At 39.0% G+C, this 25,500-nt stretch overlaps 1 protein-coding gene across 5 annotated transcripts in view; it reads right to left on the bottom strand.

The window, feature by feature from the left end:
- Positions 1 to 25,500, bottom strand: part of LOC126271912 (focadhesin) — a 273,808-nt gene that overhangs the window by 13,443 nt on the left and 234,865 nt on the right. For 4 of the 5 annotated variants that reach the window (XM_049974302.1, XM_049974305.1, XM_049974303.1 and 1 more), the window contains exon 18: positions 19,701 to 19,877. In XM_049974302.1, the coding sequence (XP_049830259.1) occupies positions 19,701 to 19,877 (177 nt within the window). Of the gene's footprint in view, positions 1 to 7,883; positions 8,075 to 19,700; positions 19,878 to 25,500 lie in introns of all 5 variants that reach the window. The other variant, XR_007549156.1, reaches the window with a different exon arrangement.

Below are 25,500 nucleotides of genomic sequence, written 5' to 3'. Positions count from 1 at the left end.
GTTTAGGACTTTTATGCTATAAGCTGTTTTGCTGTTTGCATCTGTTGTTAATAATCCTTTGTTATCACAACTGTCACTTGGTCAAATCTGACAATAAAATATCAAATTACAAAAATTACACTACAGGACCATTAACCACAGAAGTAATAACATGCAACAGTCAGTGCAGATCTAATGAATATTAAGAGAGGAATTCCACAGTGCTCCGTTCTTGGACCCTTCCTCTTTATTATCTACATTAATGACTTTTCAAACTATATATACTCCAAAAATGTTTTATATTCTGTTGATATGACCATGATCTCCACAGGTGAGAGTATGCAAGAGGTGGTAAACAAAAATAATGAACTTTTTGAAAAATGTAGGGTGTGGTGTATTGCTAAAGAGTTATGTATAAACAACACAAAAACAGAGGAATTTATTTTCATCTGAAGGTACAGAAAGAAGATAGTCACAGTGTCAAACTACTGGGATTAAAAATAAACCAAAGGCTTTAATGGGATGACCATATAAGCTACTTGACAGGCAAACTTGCATGCGTAATATTTCTGCTGTATAAACTAAGATATTCCGTCAGTAAATGTTTATTGGTGCTTTGCTACTATGCAACCTTTCAGTCACAGCTACAATATGGGATTCTGTTATGGGGTAATTCACCAGGCACAAACTATGTATTCAAATGGCAAAAAAAGCAATTAGATGTTTGCAAGGATGGGGTCCAAGAGAAAGCTTAAGGAGCACTTCAGTATATTAAACATAATGACACTCCCAAATCTCTATATATGTAACTGCTTACTACACGTAAAAGAAAATATACAACAATTTACACAGAGAATGAATTTACATTTGCACAGCACTCGAAACAACTACATGCTTGATATGTCGTATTCTAGGCTGTCACTGATAAACAACAGTCACAAACACCTAAGTCTAAAGTTATATAATAAACTGCCACAATCCGTCAAAACCCTCACCCACTTCAAATTTAAGGAGGTATTAGACACATGACTCAAAAATAAAGCATCTTATTCAATTGAAGAATATCTTGGAAGTAATTTGAAAGGAATGTATAAACAATGAAATGTAACAACCACTAAATGTGTAAAACTGTATTATTAATTCTTGAATGTAAACTATATAATGATTATTGGTGAAATTGTCTGATTAGTAAGAAGTATTATGTATATGTAAAATTATGATGGGAGTAAAATGTACAAATTACTAACTACTAATAAGATGTATGTATATTTATGCATAATGTATAATGTAAAAAATAGTAACAACTATAATTTTATGAAATATGTAAAATGTATTTTGACGAAGCCAATTGCGTGGTAAACAAGCCAAATAGCTAATAAACAAACATATGACTTGTCAATAACATTGTACCAATCACTGGGACAAATCATCTATTGGGTACTGCTGCAATTTTCTAGTTAGGCAAAATCACTATCATTGGGAAGACAGGAATGATCACTTTTCATTATATTTTGGTCCATGATTTCAGTCTTATTCTTTCACTTCATATCTATTTTCCAGTTCCTGTTCTCTTCATATTCATGTTTTGCTGATGGAGCTGTTGTTTTGATGTGTCTGACCAAAGAGGCACCAATATTTTTGGGAACCTTAAGATCCAGTCATTTCATCTCAGCAGTACATGAATCCTGCTTTTGGTAACAGCTCATACAACACAAACTGTAAATATAAAAACTACATTCATAATATATTACTTGGCCTATGACTCTAGTTAAGGACAGAGACTTTTTGAAATAAAAACCAGGGCATAGTGGGAGCTACTATAAAGTGATTTTTCAGAGTGTACTTTCATGGACTCCCAAATTTTTTCAGCCTTAGGCTCAGATTGCACAGGTATTTTTAACAAAACTTTTGTGAAATAAATAATGTAAGAAAAATTGAACAGTGTTGTGGTATATGATGTGGCTACACAGTACTGAAATTAACACACAATGTTGGACAGGTGCATCCACAAGGTCGTGACATGATCTTGGGTCATTCCCTGCTACCAAAAGAAGCTAGTGGTACCTTCCATAAGGGCTACAAATGAAACTATATTAACAATACATTGTGTACCCAGTGTGTTCTCCCAAACTTGTGTTGTTTAAAACATTGTGGTATTTAACACAGGGAATAGCCAGGTGTCTGTGTTAAGAAATCATTGTGTTATCTTCTATAAAATTATTATGTTACAAATGCCCATGAAGCCTTATCCTTACATAGATGCAGTTTGTGGTGCTGCTGAAGCTGAGCCTTTTCTTGTTCATCTGTTGACTGCCTGAGTTTATCAGCAAAAGTGTCATATTGTACACAAGTGTCTTTGTGAGGAGCGTGGAAATACAAGCGGAACTCGTTAAAAGTTCTACAATAGATGTTTTCTGCAACTGGCTCTTTTCCTTAATTTTCAACATGTTCTTTATACAAACCATACAGAAGTATAATATTAAAATATTCTGGTATCTCTTGTTAGTGTTGTGGGGTATTGTATAGCATGTTTGATAAAAGGGTGATTGTCATCTGGAAGCTCAGTAAGTTTTACCTTTAGTATGGCTGGGGTATTGTATAGCATGTTTGATAAAAGGGCGATTGTCATTTGGAAGCTCAGTAAGTTTTGCCTTTAGTATGGCTCGAGCCAGTCTACCATCAGAGATTTTGAATAGTTCCCAGAAGCATTTTTGCATAATATTTTCACTTTTTCAATTGGCAGTCACATGAAAAAAATGTCAGTGGCAGTTAACTTTTTATTTTTACCGCTGTTTGTTGGTTGAATACATTGTAGCATTTTCTGTTTTACCAGGCTACATAACAATTTAGAATTTATTGACAGCTGTTATGTCTATGAAGTTTTGCTTTGTATTGGTAAAAACATCCAAACACAATAAAATATTATTTTTACTATAAAGCAATAAGCTAACAAGAAAAAAAAGCATTGACCTGCAATGAATGACTCCCACTTTTTTCCTTTTTGCCCACAAACAAGCACCTATGTCATAACCTTAGAATGCCAAGAAGTAAAAGCAACTATATGCTAAGACCAATGGACAGAAGGAAAGAGAGCTACAAGCTAAATACAAGATTGTCCTTGTGGAGAAATGTCAACAAAATACACCACAGAGGCAGCAGAGGTCCCTAACCAAAGATTAAATGTCCTTCGCTATGTTGCTATAACAGATAAAAAAGTAAAACACAACTGATAGCCCACACCTTGTTTGTTAAAATAGCTGATAACATAGATAGCAAACATACACTGAAATGTAAACAGTTTAAAAGAGCATTGGGTCAGGAAATGGCGAACTGTCAAAGGTTGGTGACAATGAATACAAGGTGGTGGGGGATCACCACTCAACAAAGGGCAATTGCTAAAAAGACAGTGCCCAACACGCAACTTAGCTTTATTGACTTCCTCATGATAAGAGGGCCGAGAAGAGGTTGGCCTAGCTGTTTGGAGAGGTTTAATTCGCCAGATCTTGCTCCCATGAAGGGGAGACCAGTGGTGATGCCAAAGAGACACCATCTTCTGACAGGCGGCAACACGGAAATCTTCCAAACGAATGGAAGAGCTAGCAAGCCAAGGCAAAAGGACTGCAGCCTTGACAGCAGCATCAGCAAACCTCATTTCCTGTCAGATCGGTGTGAGCTGGAACCCACATGAACAACAAGGTGGCTCCCCCAACAGCAAACAAGTGAAAGCTTTTGTGGACCCACTGCACTGAGGGGTGGACTGTGTACAGCACACAGAGGCTCTGAAGGGCAGTGAGAGAATCGGAGCATATTGTGTTGTTGTTGTGGTCTTCAGTCCTGAGACTGGTATGATGCAGCTCTCCATTTTACTCTATCCTGTGCAAGCTTCTTCATCTCCCAGTACCTACTGCAACCTACATCCTTCTGAATCTGTTTAGTGTATTCATCTATTGGTCTCCCTCTATGATTTTTACCCTCCATGCTGCCCTCCAGTACTAAATTGGTGATCCCTCGATGTCTCAGAACATGTTCTACCAACAGATCCCTTCTTCTAGTCAAGCTGTGCCACAAGCTCCTCTTCTCCCCAATTCTACTCAATACCTTCTCATTAGATATGTGATCAACCCATCTGATCTTTAGCATTCTTCTGTAGCACCACATTTCGAAAGCTTCTATTCTCTTCTTGTCTAAGCTATTTATCATTACACGTTTCACTTCCATACATGGCTACACTCCATACAAATACTTTCAGAAATGACTTCCTGACACTTAAATGAATACTTGATGTTAACAAATTTCTCTTCTTCAGATATGCTTTCCTTGCCATTGCCAGTCTACATTTTATATCCTCTCTACTTCGACCATCATCAGTTATTTTTCTCCCCAAATAACAAAACTCCTTTACTACTGTATGTGTGTCATTTCCTAATCTAATTCCCTCAGCATCACCTGACTTAATTCGACTACATTTCATTTTGCTTTTGTTGATGTTCATCTTATACCCTCCTTTCAAGACACTGTGCATTCCGTTCAACTGCCCTTCCAAGTCCTTTGCTGTCTCTGACAGAATTACAATGTCATCGGCAAACCTCAAAGTTTTTATTTCTTCTCCATGGATTTTAATACCTACTCCGAACTTTTCTTTTGTTCCTTTTATTGCTTGCTGAATATACAGATTGAATAACATCAGGCAGAGGCTACAACCCTGTCTCACTCCCTTCCCAACCACTGCTTTCCTTTCATACCCCTCGACTCTTATAATTGCCATCTGGTTTCTGTACAAATTGTAAATAGCCTTTCGCTCTCTGAATTTTACCCCTGCCACCTTCAGAATTGGAAAGAGTGTATTCCAATCAACAATGTCAAAAGCTTTCTCTAAGTCTACAAATGCTAGAAACATAGGTTTGCCTTTCCTTAATCTTTCTTCACCTGTAGGCAGTCGTAGGGTCAGTATTGCCTCACGTGTTCCCACATTTCTACGGAATCCAAATCGATCTTCCCCGAGGTCAGCTTCTAACAGTTTTTCCATTCGTCCGTAAAGAATGTGCCTTAGTATTTTGCAGCTGTGTCTTATTAAATTGATAGTTTGGTAATTTTCACATCTGTTAACACCTGCTTTCTTTGGGATTGGGATTATTATATTCTTCTTGAAGTCTGAGGGTATTTCTCCTGTCTCATAAATCTTGTTCACCAGATGGTAGAGTTGTGACAGGACTGGCTCTCCCAAGGTTGTCAGTAGTTCTAATGGAATGTTGTATACTCAGGGGGCTTGTTTTGACTCAGGTCTTTCAGTGCTCTGTCAAACTCTTTATGCATTATCATATGTCCCATTTCATCTTCATCTACATCCTCTTCCATTTCCATAATATTGTCCTCAAGTACATCGCCCTTGTTTAGGCCCTTTATATACTCCTTCCACCTTTCTGCTTTCCCTTCTTTGCTAAGAACTGTGTTTCCATCTGAGCTCTTGATATTCATACAAGTGGTTCTCTTTTCTCCAAAGGTCTCTTTAATTTTCCTGTAGGCAGTATCTATCTTACCCTAGTGACATAAGTCTCTACATCCTTACATTTATCTTCTAGCCATCCCTGCTTAGCCATTTTGCACTTCCTGTCGATCTCATTTTTGAGACATTTGGATTCTTTTTTGCCTGCTTCATTTACTGCATTTTTATATTTTCTCCTTTCATCAATTAAATTCAATATTTCTTCTTTTACCCAAGGGTTTCTACTAGCCCTCGTCTTTTTACCTATTTGATCCTCTGCTGCCTTCACTATTTCATCCCTCAAAGCTACCCATTCTTCTTCTACTGCATTTCTTTCCCCCATTCCTGTCAATTGTTCCCTTATGCTCTCTCTGAAACTCTGTTCAATCTCTGGTTCTTTCAGTTTATCCAAGTCCCATCTCCTTAAATTCCCACCTTTTTGCAGTTTCTTCAGTTTTAATCTACAGTTCATAACCAATAGTTTGTGGTCAGAGTCCACATCTGCCCCTGGAAATGTCTTACAATTTAAAACCTGGTTTCTAAATCTCTGTCTTACCATTATATAATCTATCTGATACCTTTTAGTATCTCCAGGGTTCTTCCATGTATACAACCTTCTTTTATGATTCTTAAACCAAGTATTAGCTATGATTAAGTTATGCTCTGCGCAAAATTCTACCAGACAGCTTCTTCTTACATTTCATACCCCCAATCCATATTCACCTACTATGTTTCCTTCTCCCCCTTTTCCTACTGACGAATTCCAGTCACCCATGACTATTAAATTTTCGTCTCCCTTCACTACCTGAATAATTTCTTTTATCTCATCATACATTTCCTCAATTTCTTCGTCATCTGCAGAGCTAGTTGGCATATAAACTTGTACTACTGTAGTAGGTGTGGGCTTCGTGTCTATCTTGGTCACATTAATGCGTTTACTATGCTGTTTGTAGTAGCTTACCCGTACACCTATTTTTTTATTCATTACTAAAACCCACTCCTGCATTACCCCTATTTGATTTTGTATTTATGACCCTGTATTCGCCTGACCAGAAGTCTTGTTCCTCCTGCCACCAAACTTCACTAATTCCCACTATATCTAATTTTAACCTATCCATTTCCCTTTTTAAATTTTCTAACTTACCTGTCTGATTAAGGGATCTGACATTCCATGCTCCGATCCGTAGAATGCCAGTTTTCTTTCTCTTGATAACAGGGTCCTCTTGAGTAGTCCCCGCCCGGAGAACCGAATGGGGGACTATTTTACCTCCGGAATATTTTACCCAAGAGGACGCCATCATCATTTAATCATACAGTAAAGCTGTATGCCCTCGGGAAAAATTACGGCTGTAGTTTCCCCTTGCTTTCAGCCATTCACAGTACCAGAACAGCAAGGCCATTTTGGTTAATGTTACAATGCCAGATCAGTCAATCATCCAGACTGTTGTCCCTGCAACTACTGAAAAGGCTGCTGCCCCTCTTCAGGAACTACACATTTGTCTGGCCTCTCAACAGATACCCCTCCATTGTGGTTGCACCTACGGTATGGTTATCTGTATCGTTCAGGCATGCAAGCCTCCCCACCAACGGCAAGGTCCATGGTTCATGGGTGGTTCTGTGTCACTGGACATATTGGGTGGCTTGATATAGAGCAAAGAGTTCTGCTGTAAAGATCGAGCACAGTTCTGGAAGCCGATACTAAAAATGGTGCTATCGCTAAATTGCATGTGAAGGTTCAGAAAATTACAGCAATAGATCAAATCCAGAGTAGTGTCCTTGGAAAGTGAATGAAGTCGAAGATGAACACAGGTTACTGCACAAAACTGGCTTTTCTGACAGAAAACCCTGAATCCAGCTGCACACCTGAAACAATTCATCACAGGCACACAATTTGATTAAATGTTGCTCGAGTGGAATGACATTAAAACCCAACTGGAAATCTTGAAATCCCCTGACAGTAGAACTCATTACTTCATATGAATAAAGAGTTAGCTGTGTTTTTGTGAAACAATATTTCCTAAATTCATGTTGCCAACAGACTGTTTCTGTGAGGTTACATATAATTTTGGAACTTAGTACATGATCCAAAGTCCTATTGCAAATCGGCGTCAGTGATATGGATCAGTAGTTCAGCAAGTTATTCCTGTTTCTTTTTTGAGTGTTGGTGTGACCTGTGCAACTATTCAGTCTTCAGGTACAGATCTTTCATTGAGCGAGTTGTATATGATGGCTTATTATGGAGCTATTACATAAGCATACTTTGCCAAATGCTGTACAGCGAAGTGAGCACAGGTAAAAGGCCACGAGGTGCCCCCCTCTAACGTTATAAGGATCAGTGCAAGAAAAATCTGAAAAACTTCGACATCGATCCGAATAACTGGTTCACAATAGTAGAAGATCGAAGTCGCTGGCGCTCAGTTACCTCAAATGCTCTTCAAAACTCTGGGCTGGAAAGTCGAAGAATGGCAAACATCAGAGACGTAAACTCCTCCAGGCTCAGCCACATCCTCCACCTTCCATCAGCTGTAATTTCTGTGGCCACCTGTTCCGCACTAGGATTGGATTGCTAAGCCATCAACAACACTTCCACACTTGAACCGTGACAAAGGAAATCTAAGGAGAGAAATGAAAACTTGGATATGAGTATCAGCCAACGACGACGACTTTGAAAGGAACTTAATTGATATACAATTGCTTCACTACACTGAGTATATCTGGTTCCAAGTTACCCATGTTGGCAGCTGTTCTTGATTCAAATCCTGGAATACTTACTTTGTCTTCTTTGCTGGAGGAATTTTAAAAAAACCATGTTTAGTAACTCTGCTTTACTGGCACTGTCTATGGTAACAGAGGGTATTGATTGTGTCTTGCCACTGGTGTACTTCACATACAACCAGAATATCCCTATATTTGCTAGATTTGGAGAAAGACTTTCATTGTGGAAACTATTTAAGGCGTCTTCCATTGCAGTCTGTGCTAAATTCTGAGCTCCCGTAAAACATCACCAATCTTGGAGATTTTGCATTCTTTTAAATTTGGCAGGCTTTTTTCATTGCTTCTGCAACAATGTTCTGACCTATTTTGGGTACCATGTTCTATCTCTTATTTATTCATTTGGTATAAACCTCTGAATTACCACTGACACAAATTCTCTGAATTTAAGCCACATTTGGTCTAAGATGAAATAGTCTGTTTGGTAGGAGAGGAGTCTGTCTCTTAGAAAGGTCTAAAAGTGAATTCCTACCTGCTTTTTGTAAATAGATATATTTTGCACTTATTTTTGGTGGAAGTGAGTCTCCCAACAGTGACCTTGTAGTCACTAATCCTTGTATCTCTGTAGATCCATCATGGATACCGGACTGCGGTAGGTCAGATTTTTACCAAAGAAAAATCATCGAACAACTGTTTATTTTCAGAAGTTGTTATTCTATTTAAATGACCAGTTTTGGTATCTCATTACTTTCATCTTCAGCCCCTATGCACTCCATGTATAGAGAATCAGATACATTGATGTATTCATAACTGGAGCCACAAATACCCGGATTCCGTGAATTTTTGGTAGAGTCCGTACTGCAGAGATTTGACAACTCATTTTCTGCATCCAGTCTTTGCAATCATATTACAGTCTTTTTGAATGTCCACCACTCACAGCGGCACAAATTAACAATAAAATCTGTGACGTCATTTAGCATCTCTATGGAAATGGATCCAGATGCAACACAGATCACTGATCCAAGCACATCCAGTGTGTTAGTGAGACAGTTCTGGTAAGCAGTGTCTTTTGGTATGCACCTCAAAAAGTAATCACAAGAAGTCAGATCGAGTGGATGTGGAGGTCAACACCATCACTATGCCAGTAAATTTTCTATATTCCAATGCAACAACTCCACTCCAGAAGTATTCATCAAGAAAGTGAGACAGCTGTTGTGTGTGATATGGTTGGTTGGTTGATTTGGGGGAGGGAATCAAAATGCGAGGTCATCAGTCCCATCGGATTAGGGAAGGATGGGGAAGGAAGCCAGACATGCCCTTTCAAAGGAACTGTCGTCCTTCTGAATGCGAGTCCAGTGTGCTCACCACTGTGCCACATTGCTTGGTGTGAGTTGGTCTGGCCACATTTTGCATGAACTACTCGGCACCTGATTGGTCTTCCAACGATAGCTATGCAACAACTAACTTTTCCAAAATTGGAATGTAACATTCACTACCGATTATACTGATTGTTTCTTGCATGAAAAAAGGGGCCAAAAACGTATCTGCTGCATACTGCAGCCAAGCAGTAACTTTGGGAGAATACAGTGATTTTGAATCACACAAATGGGGATTTTTGGAACTCCAAAATGACCAATTTTGTTTATTCATGTCTCCTTCCAGAGTGCTTTATCTGTGAACCAGATGCAGCAAACACAAATCCTTCATTATTAATCACTGTGATAATCCAGTTTGCAAAGTCAGCCCTCTGTCACACAGCTCATACAGGTATAGTCTTGTGGCTTTGGATTTTTGATGTAAAACATGTGTAGGCTCTGATTTACTATTTGCTGCATGCTAGAATGCATCAAATTAGTCTCTGTTGCAATTCTTCATACCGATTTGCTCAGATTTTACTGAACAATTTCAGAAATTGTGGTGACATTTTCATGAATAACTACAGTTTGCCTGGAGCCAACATTTCCCACTAGTCGTCAGCCCTGATACTTGTCCATTTTAATTTGGTATTCTAGTAGCAGAAAAACACATTGTTCAATGAAATACGCAATTTCCACCTCTTCCTTTGGTATGTTAATCTCCTTTCATGTTTCAACAGTAGACCTTACCACTCTGAGCAGCAACACATAACTTATAGGCACTACGAATTGCTTTTTCAACTATTACGAAACATGTGCATAAAATTCTTACAGCTTCCACAATTTTTTTTTTTTTTTTTTTTTTTTTTTTTTTTGTCGTCAGTCTACTGACTGGTTTGATGCGGCCCGCCACAAATTCCTTTCCTGTGCTAACCTCTTCATCTCAGAGTAGCACTTGCAACCTGCGTCCTCAATTATTTGCTTGACGTATTCCAATCTCTGTCTTCCTCTACAGTTTTTGCCCTCTACAGCTCCCTCTAGTACCACGGAAGTCATTCCATCATGTCTTAGCAGATGTCCTATCATCCTGTCCCTTCTCCTTATCAGTGTTTTCCACATATTCCTTTCCTCTCCGATTCTGCGTGGAACCTCCTCATTCCTTACCTTATCAGTCCACCTAATTTTCAACATTCGTCTACAGCACCACATCTCAAATGCTTCGATTCTCTTCTGTTCCGGTTTTCCCACAGTCCATGTTTCACTACCATACAATGCTGTACTCCAGACGTACATCCTTAGAAATTTCTTCCTCAAATTAAGGCCGGTATTTGATATTAGTAGACTTCTCTTGGCCAGAAATACCTTTTTTGCCATAGCGAGTCTGCTTTTGATATCCTCCTTGCTCCGCCCGTCATTGGTTATTTTACTGCCTAGGTAGCAGAATTCCTTAACTTCATTGACTTCGTGACCATCAATCCTGATGTTAAGTTTCTCGCTGTTCCCATTTCTACTACTTCTCATTACCTTCGTCTTTCTCCGATTTACTCTCAAACCATACTGTGTACTCATTAGACTGTTCATTCCGTTCAGCAGATCATTTAATTCTTCTTCACTTTCACTCAGGATAGCAATGTCATCAGCGAATCGTATCATTGATATCCTTTCACCTTGTATTTTAATTCCACTCCTGTACCTTTCTTTTATTTCCATCATTGCTTCCTCTATGTACATATTGAAGAGTAGGGGCGAAAGGCTACAGCCTTGTTTTACTCCCTTCTTAATACGAGCACTTCGTTCTTGATCGCCCACTCTTATTATTCCCTCTTGGTTGTTGTACATAACAGCTTGCACCATTTTATATTGTCGAATGCTTTTTCCAGGTCGACAAATCCTATGAACATGTCTTGATTTTTCTTTAGCCTTGCTTCCATTATTAGCCGTAACGTCAGAATTGCCTCTCTCGTGCCTTTACTTTTCCTAAAGCCAAACGGATCGTCACCTAGCGCATTCTCAATTTTCTTTTCCATTATTCTGTATATTATTCTTGTAAGCAGCTCCAATGCGTGAGCTGTTAAGCTGATTGTGCGATAATTCTCGCACTTGTCAGTTCTTGCCGTCTTCGTAATTGTGTGGGTGATGCTTTTCCGAAAGTCAGATGGTATGTCGCCAGACTCATATATTCTACACACCAATGTGAATAGTCATTTTCTTGCCACTTCCCCTAATGATTTTAGAAATTCTGATGGAATGTTATCTATCCCTTTTGCCTTATTTGACCGTAAGTCCTCCAAAGCTCTCTTAAATTCCGATTCTAATACTGGATCCCCTATCTCTTCTAAATCGACTCCTGTTTCTTCTTCTATCACATCAGACAAATCTTCACCCTCATAGAGGCTTTCAAGGTATTCTTTCCACCTATCTGCTCACTCCTCTGCATTTAACACTGAAATTCCCATTGCACTCTTAATGTTACCACCGTTGCTTTTAATGTCACCAAAGGTTGTTTTGACTTTCCTGTATGCTGAGTCTGTCCTTCCGACAATCATATCTTTTTCGATGTCTTCACATTTTTCCTGCAGCCATTTCGTCTTACCTTCCCTGCACTTCCTATTTATTTCATTCCTCAGCAACTTGTATTTCTGTATTCCTGATTTTCCCAGAACATGTTTGTACTTCCTCCTTTCATCAATCAACTAAAGTATTTCTTCTGTTACCCATGGTTTCTTCGCAGCTACCTTCTTTGTACCTATGTTTTCCTTCCCAACTTCTGTGATGGCCCTTTTTAGAGACGTCCATTCCTCTTCAACTGTGTTGCCTACTGCACTATTCCGTATTGCTGTATCTATAGTGTTAGAGAACTTCAAACTTATCTCGTCATTCCTTAGAACTTCCGTATCCCACTTCTTAGCGTATTGATTTTTCTTGACTAATGTCTTGAACTTCAGCCTACTCTTCATCACTACTATATTGTGATGTGAGTCTATATCTGCTGCTGCGTACGCCTTACAATCCAGTATCTGATTTCGGAATCTCTGTCTGACCATGATGTAATCTAATTGAAATCTTCCCGTATCTCCTGGCCTTTTCCAAGTATACCTCCTCCTCTTTTGATTCTTGAACAGGGTATTCCCTATTACTAGCTGAAACTTGTTACAGAACTCAATTAGTCTTTCTCCTCTTTCATTCCTTGTCCCAAGCCCATATTCTCCTGTAACCTTTTCTTCTACTCCTTCCCCTACAACTGCATTCCAGTCGCCCATGACTATTAGATTTTCGTCCCCCTTTACATAGTGCATTACCCTTTCAATATCCTCATACACTTTCTCTATCTGTTCATCTTCAGCTTGCGACGTCGGCATGTATACCTGAACTATCGTTGTCGTTGTTGGTCTGCTGTCGATTCTGATTAGAACAACCCAGTCATTGAACTGTTCACAGTAACTCAGCCTCTGCCCTACCTTCCTATTCATAATGAATCCTACAACTGTTATACCATTTTCTGCTGCTGTCGACATTACCCGATACTCATCTGACCAGAAATCCTTGTCTTCCTTCCACTTCACTTCACTGACCCCTACTATATCTAGATTGAGCCTTTGCATTTCCCTTTTCAGATTTTCTAGTTTCCCTACCATGTTCAAGCTTCTGACATTCCACGCCCTGTCTCGTAGAACATTATCCTTTCGTTGATTAATCAATCTTTTTCTCATGATAACCTCCCCCTTGGCAGTCCCCTCCCGGAGATCCAAATGGGGGACTATTCCGGAATCTTTTGCCAATGGAGAGATCATCATGACACTTCTTCAACTACAGGCCACATGTCCTGTGGATACACGTTACGTGTCTTTAATGCAGTGGTTTCCATTGCCTTCTGCATCCTCATGTCGTTAATCATTGCTGATTCTTCTGCCTTTAGGGGCAATTTCTCACCCCTAGGACAAGAGAGTGCCCTGAACCTCTATCCGCTCCTCCGCTCTCTTTGACAAGGCCATTGGCAGAATGAGGCTGACTTCTTATGCTGGAAGTCTTCTGCTGCCAATGTTGATTATTTATCAAAATTTAGGCAGTGGCGGGGATCGAACCCGGGACCGAAGACGTTTTGATTATGAAACAAAGACGCTACCCCTAGACCACGGGTTTAGTTTTAAAGATGTTTAATTCTGAAACCAGGAATTCATCAGCTGGACTCCTTGTAAGAGTAGTAAATAGACAATCAGGGACAAATGCAGGCTAATATATGTGTGTGTGTGTGTGTGTGTGTGTGTGTGTGTGTTGCATACGCACCACTTTAACATTGTCAGTGTCAATGAGTTTATTAGTATTACCCAAGAACTAATTGGCACTGATGAGAATGACAGCAAAGTGAATAAAAAAGACATTTTGCTTTCTACAAGGATAATATCTCAAAATATTCAGAATATAGGTAATGAAGTGAGCTGTGACATTGCGCCTATGGTAAAGTAAGATATTGATTAGAATTACTGTATGATACATTATCTTACAGGCAAATATAGTATTATTAAAGATCCTGAAGACAGGTGGGAACTGAGAATCAATGTAATGCTCACAACAAAGTTTAAAGATTTTATAAAATGAAATACACATATTCTTATGGAGTTATATGTCACACTGTCAGAGACAGATATACAGTAACTCTTCTGGAATTAAGAAAGTCACATCTGCAATGGATCAAGGGCTGAACAAAAAGAAAACTTTTCAGCATCACACATGTCTGACAAGTGCAGTGCAGTGCACTGCATAAACACCGCTTTAATGGACGTGTTGAATGAAAAGTTACTTAGTGGAGATTTGCCTAAAATTCATAACTTAATCCGTAAAATATGTAAAACTGTGGTAGGATTAAAGAGAAAATTACATCAACATGCTAAATCTAGATAGAACAGCATCTGATGAGTGATGTTGAATTCATTAAAAAAAAAGGAGAGAGAGAGAGAGAGAGAGAGAGAGAGAGAGAGAGAGAGAGAGAGAGAGAGAGAGAGAGAGAGGTGACAATTAGGATTTGCTACTGGAGAAAAACAAACTGGGGATGATATTTTCATATCAGTTTGATGTAATGTATTGCATAATTAATTTTCTGGAATATTTTAAAGAAGCCATAAATGACCTGGATGGTGAAACAAAACTGACCCTACCTTTTGTAGTGCTGTGGGCATTTAGGTTACCAGACTCATGCTAAAGTGAAGATAACAATGCAGTAACAAAATTGCTGAAAGGATGTGCAGAAACCTTCCTAAAATAGAATGTCATTAATGAACTATAAGACTTTAATTATGTGGCTAAATTTTTCATCCATGTTTCAACAAACTGCTGTAACAGAGTTAAGAGATGGGAGGGGGGGAGGGGGATGTGGAGAACATACTTATTATCAGAAGCTAAATAGCATAGTTGTGGAAAAACAGAAACTATATTACATGACCTCTCCCTTAAAGAAATTCCAGAGCTGGTGTTCTTAGACTTCTAAGGCTGATCGGTTGATTTGGAGGAGGGGACCAAACAGCGAGGTCATCAGTCCCATCAGATTAGGGAAGGAAATCTGCCATGCCCTTTCAAACGAACCATCCCGGCATTGCCTGAAGTGATTCAGGGGCATCACAGAAAATCTAAATCAGGATGGCCAGACGCAGGTTTGAACGTCGTCGTCCTGAATGCGAGTCCAGTGTGCTAACGACTGCACCACTTCACTCTGTCATCAACTCCTAAATGTAAAGGTGAACTCCAGAGTTATCTGAACACGCATGGTTGAAGCGATGACACTATGAACGTGTTATCTTGGTGGAAGACAAATCCTTGTGCCTTCCCCAAACTCTTCACAATTGTGAAATAAGCCCAAAGTACTCCTGCCGCTAGACCGTAAGTGAAAGAAATTTTAGAAAGCTAGGCAAGGAACTGCTACTGCACTGACCCAGATTGCATTAATCACATTTTAATTATTAAAACAAGAGGGAGAAGTGCAAAATTTAATGAAAGCAGCAATTTCTTAAGAGATGGAATTGAAATAATTTGCATAAATAGCGACTTCTTACATAATATAGAAGTAATAAATTATTTTATTCTAATTTCAAATATTTTTAATATTTAACTTTATGTCACATTTACATATCTTAAAGAATATTATTTCTTTCACTGAATGGTCATGAAATTATTTCATAAACTGAATATTTTTATAGCACTCAAAGATTTTGCTTCTAGGCATATGCTCGTCAAACAAAAAGAGCATGCTAAACATAACAAATGACCCATATATGTGTGAACAACACACGCTATCAAATAATCTGCACATCCTAATTTTAAGGAGGAAAAAAAGAATACTGGTTTAGTTTGTATTTTATTTACAAAAGATATTATAACATAATGATTCTATTTGCCATCACTTTTGTCTTCACCACTAGAGGAAGAATTATTGTTGTCATCTCCATTTTCCCATAGCACATCATCTTCAGTTCTGACCAGTGTATTTGCAATACCACATTATTTAACTCTTTTTCACTAGTGGTAGCAGGATGGAGACCCAAGCACATTTCACCCACTCTCAAATCTGGCACATATCTGGCCACTTGGTTTCTCCACTCAGCAGGAACTTTTTGTTTTTATCTGTCACCCATTGTGTATATTACTGTTTAAGGGCAGCTTTAAATGACATATTTAAACAAACATCTAGTGGTTGCAGGATTAATGTTAGACCTCTAGGGATAATGATCGAGTCAGTTTTTCTGTATGTAATGTGTCTTACATTATCTCAATTATATGTCCATAGAAGCTGTCCAGGACCAACAAGTTATATAAATTCCGTAACCCACTGGGTTGACGTTGCCCAACATGCATTACCCAGTCAACCGCAAGATCACTGGCCAATCATCCTTTCTGATTGACTCTCATCAATAAGTCTTTCACAGATATTTTCAGAATAGTTTCCCTTTTAAGTATCACGTAAGGTGGTAGCGTTTGTCCATCAACAGTTACAAACAATATTAGTGTACACTTTTGCTTCTCATTTTTGCCAGGTTGTATCATGATGCTGGATTCTCCTTTCCTGTTTCTAGGTGTTGATCGGCATCTCAAAACAGACTGACTTCTGATCCATGTTACCAATTTGCGATAATATACAGGAATGTTCGCAGCACAAATTTATGATGCAGCAATGAAAATTCACTACTTTTTCCTTTTAATCACCTGGAAGCTATTGAGAGATGGCAATGTTCCTCTGGAAGCTCGATCCATTTTGACTGAAAAATCTTGATAGCCAACACTGGCTAGCTTTGGAACCGGCAATGCCCAGTTCTTTGGCTAAAACCAATGCTTTGAGTTGGCACATTTCACTAGTCATCATGCATCCATATTGTCACTTTTCATCTACATAATCACATAGCATTTTATTGAGGTCCAGCTGCTTCAATTTTTGGCCATGAAAAGCCCAGTGATCATTCATTTCTTGAAGATGCTTTTCTTTGGCTAGTCATGAATACAACCCTCCCTCATATTGTACTTTCTTTCTGTTGCATGATTTCCAATGTTCTCTGCTTCTTCAATAATTTAAAGTTTTTCTTTATCTGTGTGCAAGTGATAAAAATTCTTGCAGGCATAATTAACAAGTTAACACATGGTTAATACTTAACTTTTAATGTGCTACTGATGCATCACAGACTGAGGCCACAATAGTGCTATACTATAACAGGATCCGCTGTTGGAGGCGCAGCTTTCATCGATTTGTGGAACGAGTCATGTTATATACAATGCTGTGCAAAGCATAAAGACAAAAATAATTGTTGCATGATGTTTCACCATCAAATAATATAGCCTGATGAAACTTCGACCTTGCAGAGGAAGAACTGCTACAGTAGAGTACAGAAGGTAACCGAATGAAATGCACGAATGGAAATGACACTTTTATTCAATGACAATAATTACACTGAAATCACTATGATTAATGATGGTCCAATGACTACAGTGTAATTACTATCCTTGAAGAAAAGTGTCGTTTCTTTTCATCTCATTGTTTATTTCTTTCAGTTACCTTCTGTTATATACTGTAGCAGTTCTTTCTGTGTGTGGTATAAGTTTCCTCATGCTATATTACTTGGCAGTAACACACAATGTCAAAATTACGCTCATCCTTAAGTTTTGCAGAGCAGCTAATTAACAGGAAAAAAGCAGCCACTGATGGCTACTTCAGTAAACTTTAATGACAACAAATTGTGACTAACGAAGGAGAGACAGCTACTGTGAAAAAAGCCACCATTCCTTCTATTATAGTATGCTGTTATTGTTTTCCATTTCTATTTGAAACAAAGCATTAACTTTACAAGATCTGTTCAACACAAACGTTGTGTAACAGTTACATCTATGAACCCAAATATTCTGATAAATTGTAGAAGAAGTGACAAATGAAGTATTCTTTTCCATTGCATTTGAAAGAAATGGCCACAGACAAAATGACTGTGACATGAGATGCAAATAAAATTTACACATTGGTTTCAGTCAAAGTTAGAACTTTTTATACCAGTACAGAAGTCTTCAATAACCTGTACACATGCAACAGAAACCTACAACTGAAAACAGAGAAAATGTAAAACATAAGAAATAAACTAAACTTATATTCAAGTATCCATGTTTTTATTAATCATCTTTTTATGTGGATTCTAGTCTGTCAAATACCATTTACTATGTGGGAATAACAGTCCTCATAAAATTAATTTGTTCTTACAACACAAAGATTGCTATCTTCTTTTGACAAGTGCACATAGGCAAAGGACAATTGCAGATATTTACAATATAGAGCCGTTCATGTTACTTCTCAAAGAAAAAATAAAAATAAAATCCATTGCACTATGTATTTCATTATTCTTCAACACCAATTGTATGTTCATCTTCTGTTAGCTCGTAGCATTTGTCAGTTATTGCTAGCAGCTCTAATCTCTATAAAATCACTATCCTTTCAACAATACTTCTCTTATTGGAACAAAATACCACATGGAACAAGATCAGGGCTACAGGACACGCTACAGAACTTTGAAGGTCGCTGCAGCTAAACAGTCATTAGAGATATTTGACCAATACACAGAAGTCTATCTCATCTCTATCTCACATGAATGGTTTTAAGTGCCTCTATGACATCAACATACTGGAGTTATAGACTGTCAATTTCCAAATATCTACTTCTTACTTGGTGACTTGATGGAAATACTGAATTAATAAATCTAGGAATTATTGCCTATAACAGTGATAGTTCTGTAGCAAAATGAGGGATTTTTTTTGTTTTTCTTAATGTTCCTGTATCATAGGGTATGGTACTCGCAACAAATTTTCTCACTTTAATGTAGTTTAGCAGAATGGAATAAACTGTAGGGCCAGAAAGACACAAGTATTTATCTATTTAGTAGTATGTCACATACCAGTCTTCCTCAAACAATTTTTGTAGCACAGCACCATTCTTTCAGTGACCACTGATCGGTGATCTAAGAATAGTGCACCTTCAAGACTAAAGTTACCTCTCTTAAGAGGTTGAACATGGCGTGGCATTGGAAACAGTCTTCTCCAAACACTGAAGAAATTTCCACAAAATGTAAACACACAGCCCATTGGGGAGAAGAATTCAACTGCTTGCCTTTTGTTTATCTTTCTCTCCAATAGCTATTGTAAAAAGTAATAAATAGCTGCGCTCTTGACTACAGGACAGTATGAACATACACAGAATATTTGGCCTGAGTGAATCAAATTACCTTGTTTCATATCAAAGACAGAATAAAATTAATAACAGTTGAAGAAAATTTCGCCAAATCAGTTCACTAAATCTTCTATTCAATAATATATTTTCCCAACTGACCATGTGTTTTGGGTCTTTCCTGTGCAGATAGTGAGGGCAATGAAATGTGTGAAGCTTGTGTCAGATTTGTTGTGAGGAGCAATATTCTTTACCTTATTTCAGTCAATCCACATTTCTGAACATCTCTTGGCACATAAAGTGAGATGAAAGAAGATAAAGAAGTTCAAAAATACATTAGCTGCAACAACGCTAAACATTATCTACCAAAATTATTCCTGCATCAACCAGGATCCCCAGAGATCCATTACAAGCAGAAAGGTCATTTCGAATAACTGACAAAAATAATGTTTCATTTCTAAGGAGACTTATATATGTACTGTTGTTACTTTACCTGTGGCAAAATATCTTTCCATCTCTCCATTGATAAGAGACATGGAAGCGCTGTTGGGAATAATTGCAGTCTATGTTCTCTGTTGCTGGCAATAAGTTCCAGTGAAGGCAAAAAGCAATAATTGCCACACATTACAATCACAGTGAGAATCAAAACGTCCCACCACAGTATCACAGCCTGAAAAGAAATTAGATTTTACTAGGTTACATCACAAAGGCTCTCAAAGACCTGTAAACATGCGAAACAACAATTTGGTAAAAAGATATCCCCACACAAACAAACCCTAAAAAAAGTACCTTGTTCTTAATGTCAGGAGTTCATGGTTTTTGCTATTTTATGATCACCATAGTTACTAGTGCTGTTGCTCAAATATTCTTGGATGGATGTAACTGCATTACCCAAAATTCAATCACTGATAAAATAAAATCTACAAATGTACATATTCCCTTTTAATCACACTTGGTTTCACCCAGTTGTCGACAGTCAAGAAAACAAAATCAGAAATTGGAAACATTTCCCTTTCAGAACAATAATAATAGTATGTGGCTCAATAGCTGGATTTGTGTCTTTCAATTGGATGCCACTTCAGTGACTTGTGTGTCTCCAATATACCCTGGTAATTCTACTGGGGAAAGAGGGACCTACAGTTTAAGGTGGGATTCAAACCATGTGCCATTTCTGGCACCTCTTCACATCAATGAGAGGTGAAGATTATATTAAATGGAGACCGAAGATTTTTGTAGTCCAGCTAGGATTTGTTACCATGACCTCAGTTACCAGTCACATGCTTCACTTACACTATGTGATCAAAAGCATCCAGACACCCCCCAAAAGATACATTTTTCATATTAGGTGCAGTGTGCTGCCACCTACGGCCAGGTACTTCATATCAGCGACCTCAGTAGTCATTACACATCGTGATAGAGCAGAATGGAGGGCTCCAGGGAAGTCATGGACTTAGAACGTGGTCAGGTGATTGGGTGTCACTTGTGTCATACGTCTGTATGAGAAATTTCCACACTCCTAAATATCCCTAGGTCCACTGTTTCCAATGTGATCGTGAAATGAAAACGGGCAGGGACACATACAGCACAAAAGCGTACAGGTTGACCTTATCTGTTGACTGACGGAGACCACCGACAGTTAAAGAGGGTCATAATGTGTAATAGACAGACATCTATCCAGACCATCACACAGGAATTCCAAACTGCATGAGGCTCCACTGTAAGCACTATGACAGTTAGGCGGGAGGTGAGAAAATTTGGATATCATGGTTGAGCGGCTGCTCATAAGCCACACATCATGTCGGTAAATGCCAAACAATATCTTGCTTGGTTTAAGGAGCATAAACAGTGGAAAAATGCTGTGTGGAGTGACAAATCATGGTACACAAGGTGGCGATCCAATAGCAAGGTGTGGATACGACGAAAGCCCGGTGAAAGTCATGTGCCAGAGTGTAGTGCCAACAGTACAATTCGGAGGTGGTGGTCTTATGATAAGTAGTATTTTTCATGGAGGGGACTGGCACACCTTGTTGTTTTGCATGGCACCATCACAGCACTGGCCGACATTGATGTTTTAAGCACCTTCTTGCTTTCCACTGTTGAAGAGCAATTAGGGGATAACGATTGCGTCTTTCAACACAATTGAGCACCTGTTCATAATGAAGAGCCTGTGGCTAAGTGGTTACACGACAATACAGAGTCCTCACTTGAATCCCATCGAACACCTTTGGGATATTTTGGAACGCCGACTTCATGCCAGGTTTCATGCCAGGTTTCATTGACCGACATCGACACCTGTCCCCAGTGCAGCACTCTATGAGGAATGGGCTGCCATTACCCAAGAAACCTTCCAGCACCTGATGCCTGTGAGAATGGAAGCTATCATAAAGGATAAGGGTTGGCCAACACCATATTGAAGTCCAGCATTACTGATGGAGGGCACCACAAACTTGTAAGTTATTTTCAGCAGGTGTCCGGATATTTTTGGTCACATAGTGTACCTCTTGGGTAAAATGTGTTGTAAAAAGAAATGAAAAGACATAATCTGGCTTTCATTTAAGATAGCATCTGTAACAGCCTGATAAACAAATGGATGATGTAGTGTCACATACCACTTCAGAGGAGTGATATGTATCCCTATGTATTGTTACCAACAAATGATAATCACAGATGAAAACTGTAAGTTACTGTAGACAAGAGCATATATATTGTGCAGATCTGTTACTTTATTTGAATGTCAATAACCATGCCAAGGGATGATGCACATTTTTCAAATGTGACAGAAATCAGAAATTTTGTTGTTAGTCAGAACAATGTGCTAAAGTTCAGAGTTAAATGACATTGGATGTCATGTTATGCTGACAATTTTTTTTGTATAGAATGATTATTCAGTACAAGAACCATCAACAGTTGCAATAAAAGCAGTACTATTGTTTGATGTGAAGAACAGTTTCTCACTGAGTGTGTTCTGAGATTGTTTTAGGTATTATTGTCCCACATATGGGCAGGGATGTCTTCTGAAGATAAGTATTTGACTTCCAAACCCAACTCCTGTATAGTGCTTTTTGAGACTCCAGCAGAATGTGGGTGAGCATTATCATGAAGTAGCATCACTTCATGTAGTCTTCCTGCTTCTTGTTCTCGGATTGCATCTGCAAGATGTCTCATTTGTTGACAATAAATGTCAACAGCGATGGCTACACCAGAGTGAAGCAATTCATAATACACCACACTGTCGCTGTTCCACCAGTTGAATAACATTATCTTTTGTAGACGTATGCAGGTCTCTGTATGAGGAGTTGCTGCTTTGTTTGGACTCAACCATTCCTTTCTCTTTCTTGTGTTAGCACGAAGACATCCTTTTATTCAACACCAGTAGTGATATAGGAAAGGAATAAAAAATGTTCAAATGTGTGTGAAATCTTATGGGACTTAACTGCTAAGGTCATCAGTCCCTAAGCTTATACACTACTTAACCTAAATTACCCTAAGGACAAAAACACACAACCATGCCCGAGGGAGGATTCGAACCTCCTCCAGGTCCAGCCGCACAGTCCATGACTACAGTGCCTTAGACTGCTCGGCTAATCCCGCACGGCAGGAAATTAATAGTTGGTGTTGTTAATGAACCAACTGATGATGAGCAAGCGGCAAAGCACATAAGCATATATCTACATCTACAATGATACTCCGCAATCCACCTTACGGCACATGGTGGAGGGTACCCCACACCACAGCTAGTCATTTCCTTTCCTCCTCCAATTGCAAACAGAACGAGTGAAAAACAACTGTCTATACACCTCCAAAGGAGCCCTAATTTCTTGTATCTTATCTTCATGGTCCTTCCGTGCAATGTATGTTGGTGGCAGCAGAATTGTTTGGCAGTCAGCTTCAAATGCAGGTTTCCTAAATTTTCTCAACAGTCTTCCTTGCAAAGAATGTTGCCTTCCCTTCAGGATTTCCCATTTGAGTTCCCAAAGCATCTCAGTAACACTTGGTGTTGTTCGAACCCACCGCTAATAAATCCAGCAGCCTGCCTCTGAATTGTTTGAGTGTCTTCCTTTAATCTGACCTGGTTCAGATACTGAACACTTGATCAGTACTCAAGACTAGGTCACACTAATGTCCTATATGCGGTCTCCTTTACAGGTGAGCCCACTTTCTTAGAATTCTCATTCCATTTGATATTGCTTCACAATGTTATGCCCAGATATTTAAACAATGTTACTGTGTCACGCAGAACACTACGAATGCTGCATCTTAACGTCACAGGTTTGTGTTTCCTATCCATCCACATTAACTTATATTTTTCTACATTTAGAGCTAGCTGCCATTCATCAGGCCAATCAGAAGTTTTGTCTCCTCCTACAGTCACTCAACTTCGACATCTTACTGCACACTACAGCATCATCAGAAAACAATCACAGATGGCTGCTCACACTGTCTGCAAATCATTTATGTATTTAGAGAATAATAGTGGTCCTATCAGACTTCACTGGAGTACTCCTGATGAAACCCTTGTCCCCAGTGAACATCATCATCAAGGACAACATACTGGGCTCTATAACTTTAGAGTCTTTGAGACACTCATATATCTGTAAACTTATTGCATATGCTCATATCTTCTATAACAGCCTGCAACAGGACATCATGTCAAACACTTTCCAGAAAACTAGAAATATGGTATCAATTTATTGGCCTTCATCCGTAGTCCGCACTATATCATGTGAGAAAAGGTTAAGCTGAGCTTTCGAAAACCATACTGATTTATGGACATAAGCTTCTTGCTCTTGAGAAAATTTATTGCATTCGAACTGAGAATTGGTTCAAACCTATGTTAGTGATACTAGTCTGTAATTTTGCAAGTCTGTTCTTTTGCCACTTATTTCTGGGAGCTTTTTGGAGTATATCTAAGTGTGCATATGTCGTCCAGTCTCATTAATGTGACCATTGCCTATATTCGACATCAATGTGCTATAACCATTCACAGATGGCGGTTGTCAGCACTCAGGGGGATACAGAAATCAGTGCAGTCATTGTCATAATGCAGAAACAGAGCAATTTATCTGTCTTCCAAAAGGGCCTGATCATTGGCTTTTGGGCCAAGGATGGAAGCATTTCTGAAGTTTGTAAACTGTTTGTGTGTTGTCATATACCATGCATGGCAAAATGGCACTATCAAAGTCTGGCACCAGCCAGTTGTGGTGCACCATGAACCATAGAAGACACGGCTGAATGATGGCTGCAGAGATATCTAGGGGCGAATAGACATGCAACTGTTCAGCATCTGACTATACAGATGAACCAAGGGACTATCAACAGTGTCGCCTCCATGACCATTCACAAAAAATGGCAGCTTATGGGCCTCCACAGCAGGCACCTGGTTCATGCACCCATGCTGACTGCTGTTCATTGGCTATTAAGGCTAAAATTTGCTTGCCAGTACCACATCTGGAAGTTCAATGCATGGCTACTGTTGGTCTTTTTAGACAAATCACAGTTTATGCTACACTGCATAGATGGCCATCGGCATTTACGATGTGAAACATCTGAAAAGTAAACACTCTGCAGCGGTCATCAGAAAGATCCAGGCTGGAGGGCATTTCCTGGATGGTCTCACCATTCTGAAAGACACAGTGGATCAACACAAGTATATATATATGTATCCTTGGGGACCATGTCCAACCATAACACCAGTTTTGTTTCTCCTTGGGAATATCAGCAGGACAATGCAACTTGTCACACATCTCGCAGTATACTTATGCGGTTTGAAGAGCAAGAGGACGAGTTTAATGTACTTTCCTGGACACCAAACTCCCTGGATTTAAACACAATCAAGAATCTGTGGGATCACTCTGCTTGGGCTGTTTGCACCATGGATCCTCAACTAAGAAACATAGGTGCAGCTGGCCGCGGCACTGGTGTCAATCTGGCTCCACAGCCCTGTCAGTGCCTTCCCAAACCTCCTAGACTTTCTCTCTGTGTGTCTTGCAGTAATCCTGACAGTGTAAGGTGGCTACTCGGGCTTTTGGTTGTTGGTTACATTAAGATGACTGGATGGTGTAGGAAGTATAGGGTTGTGGGAAACCTCATAACTTTGAAATTTGTGTTTCATACTTGCAATGGTATCTTTTGCTGATGTAACAGAGCAATCTGCCACAGCCAATCTCATCCTTAGCTTATGCATGTTGTTGAGTGGGAAAGGACTAATAAATCAGGTAAGAAGGCTAGAAGAGTGTTTCTGCTAGACGGAGCAGATAAGCAATTGTTAGCATCTCACTTAGGCAGTGAATGGG

Source organism: Schistocerca gregaria, chromosome 5, assembly GCF_023897955.1.
Source record: "Schistocerca gregaria isolate iqSchGreg1 chromosome 5, iqSchGreg1.2, whole genome shotgun sequence".
NCBI lineage: Eukaryota > Metazoa > Arthropoda > Insecta > Orthoptera > Acrididae > Schistocerca > Schistocerca gregaria.
This window is presented reverse-complemented; position numbering and strand designations above follow the sequence as displayed.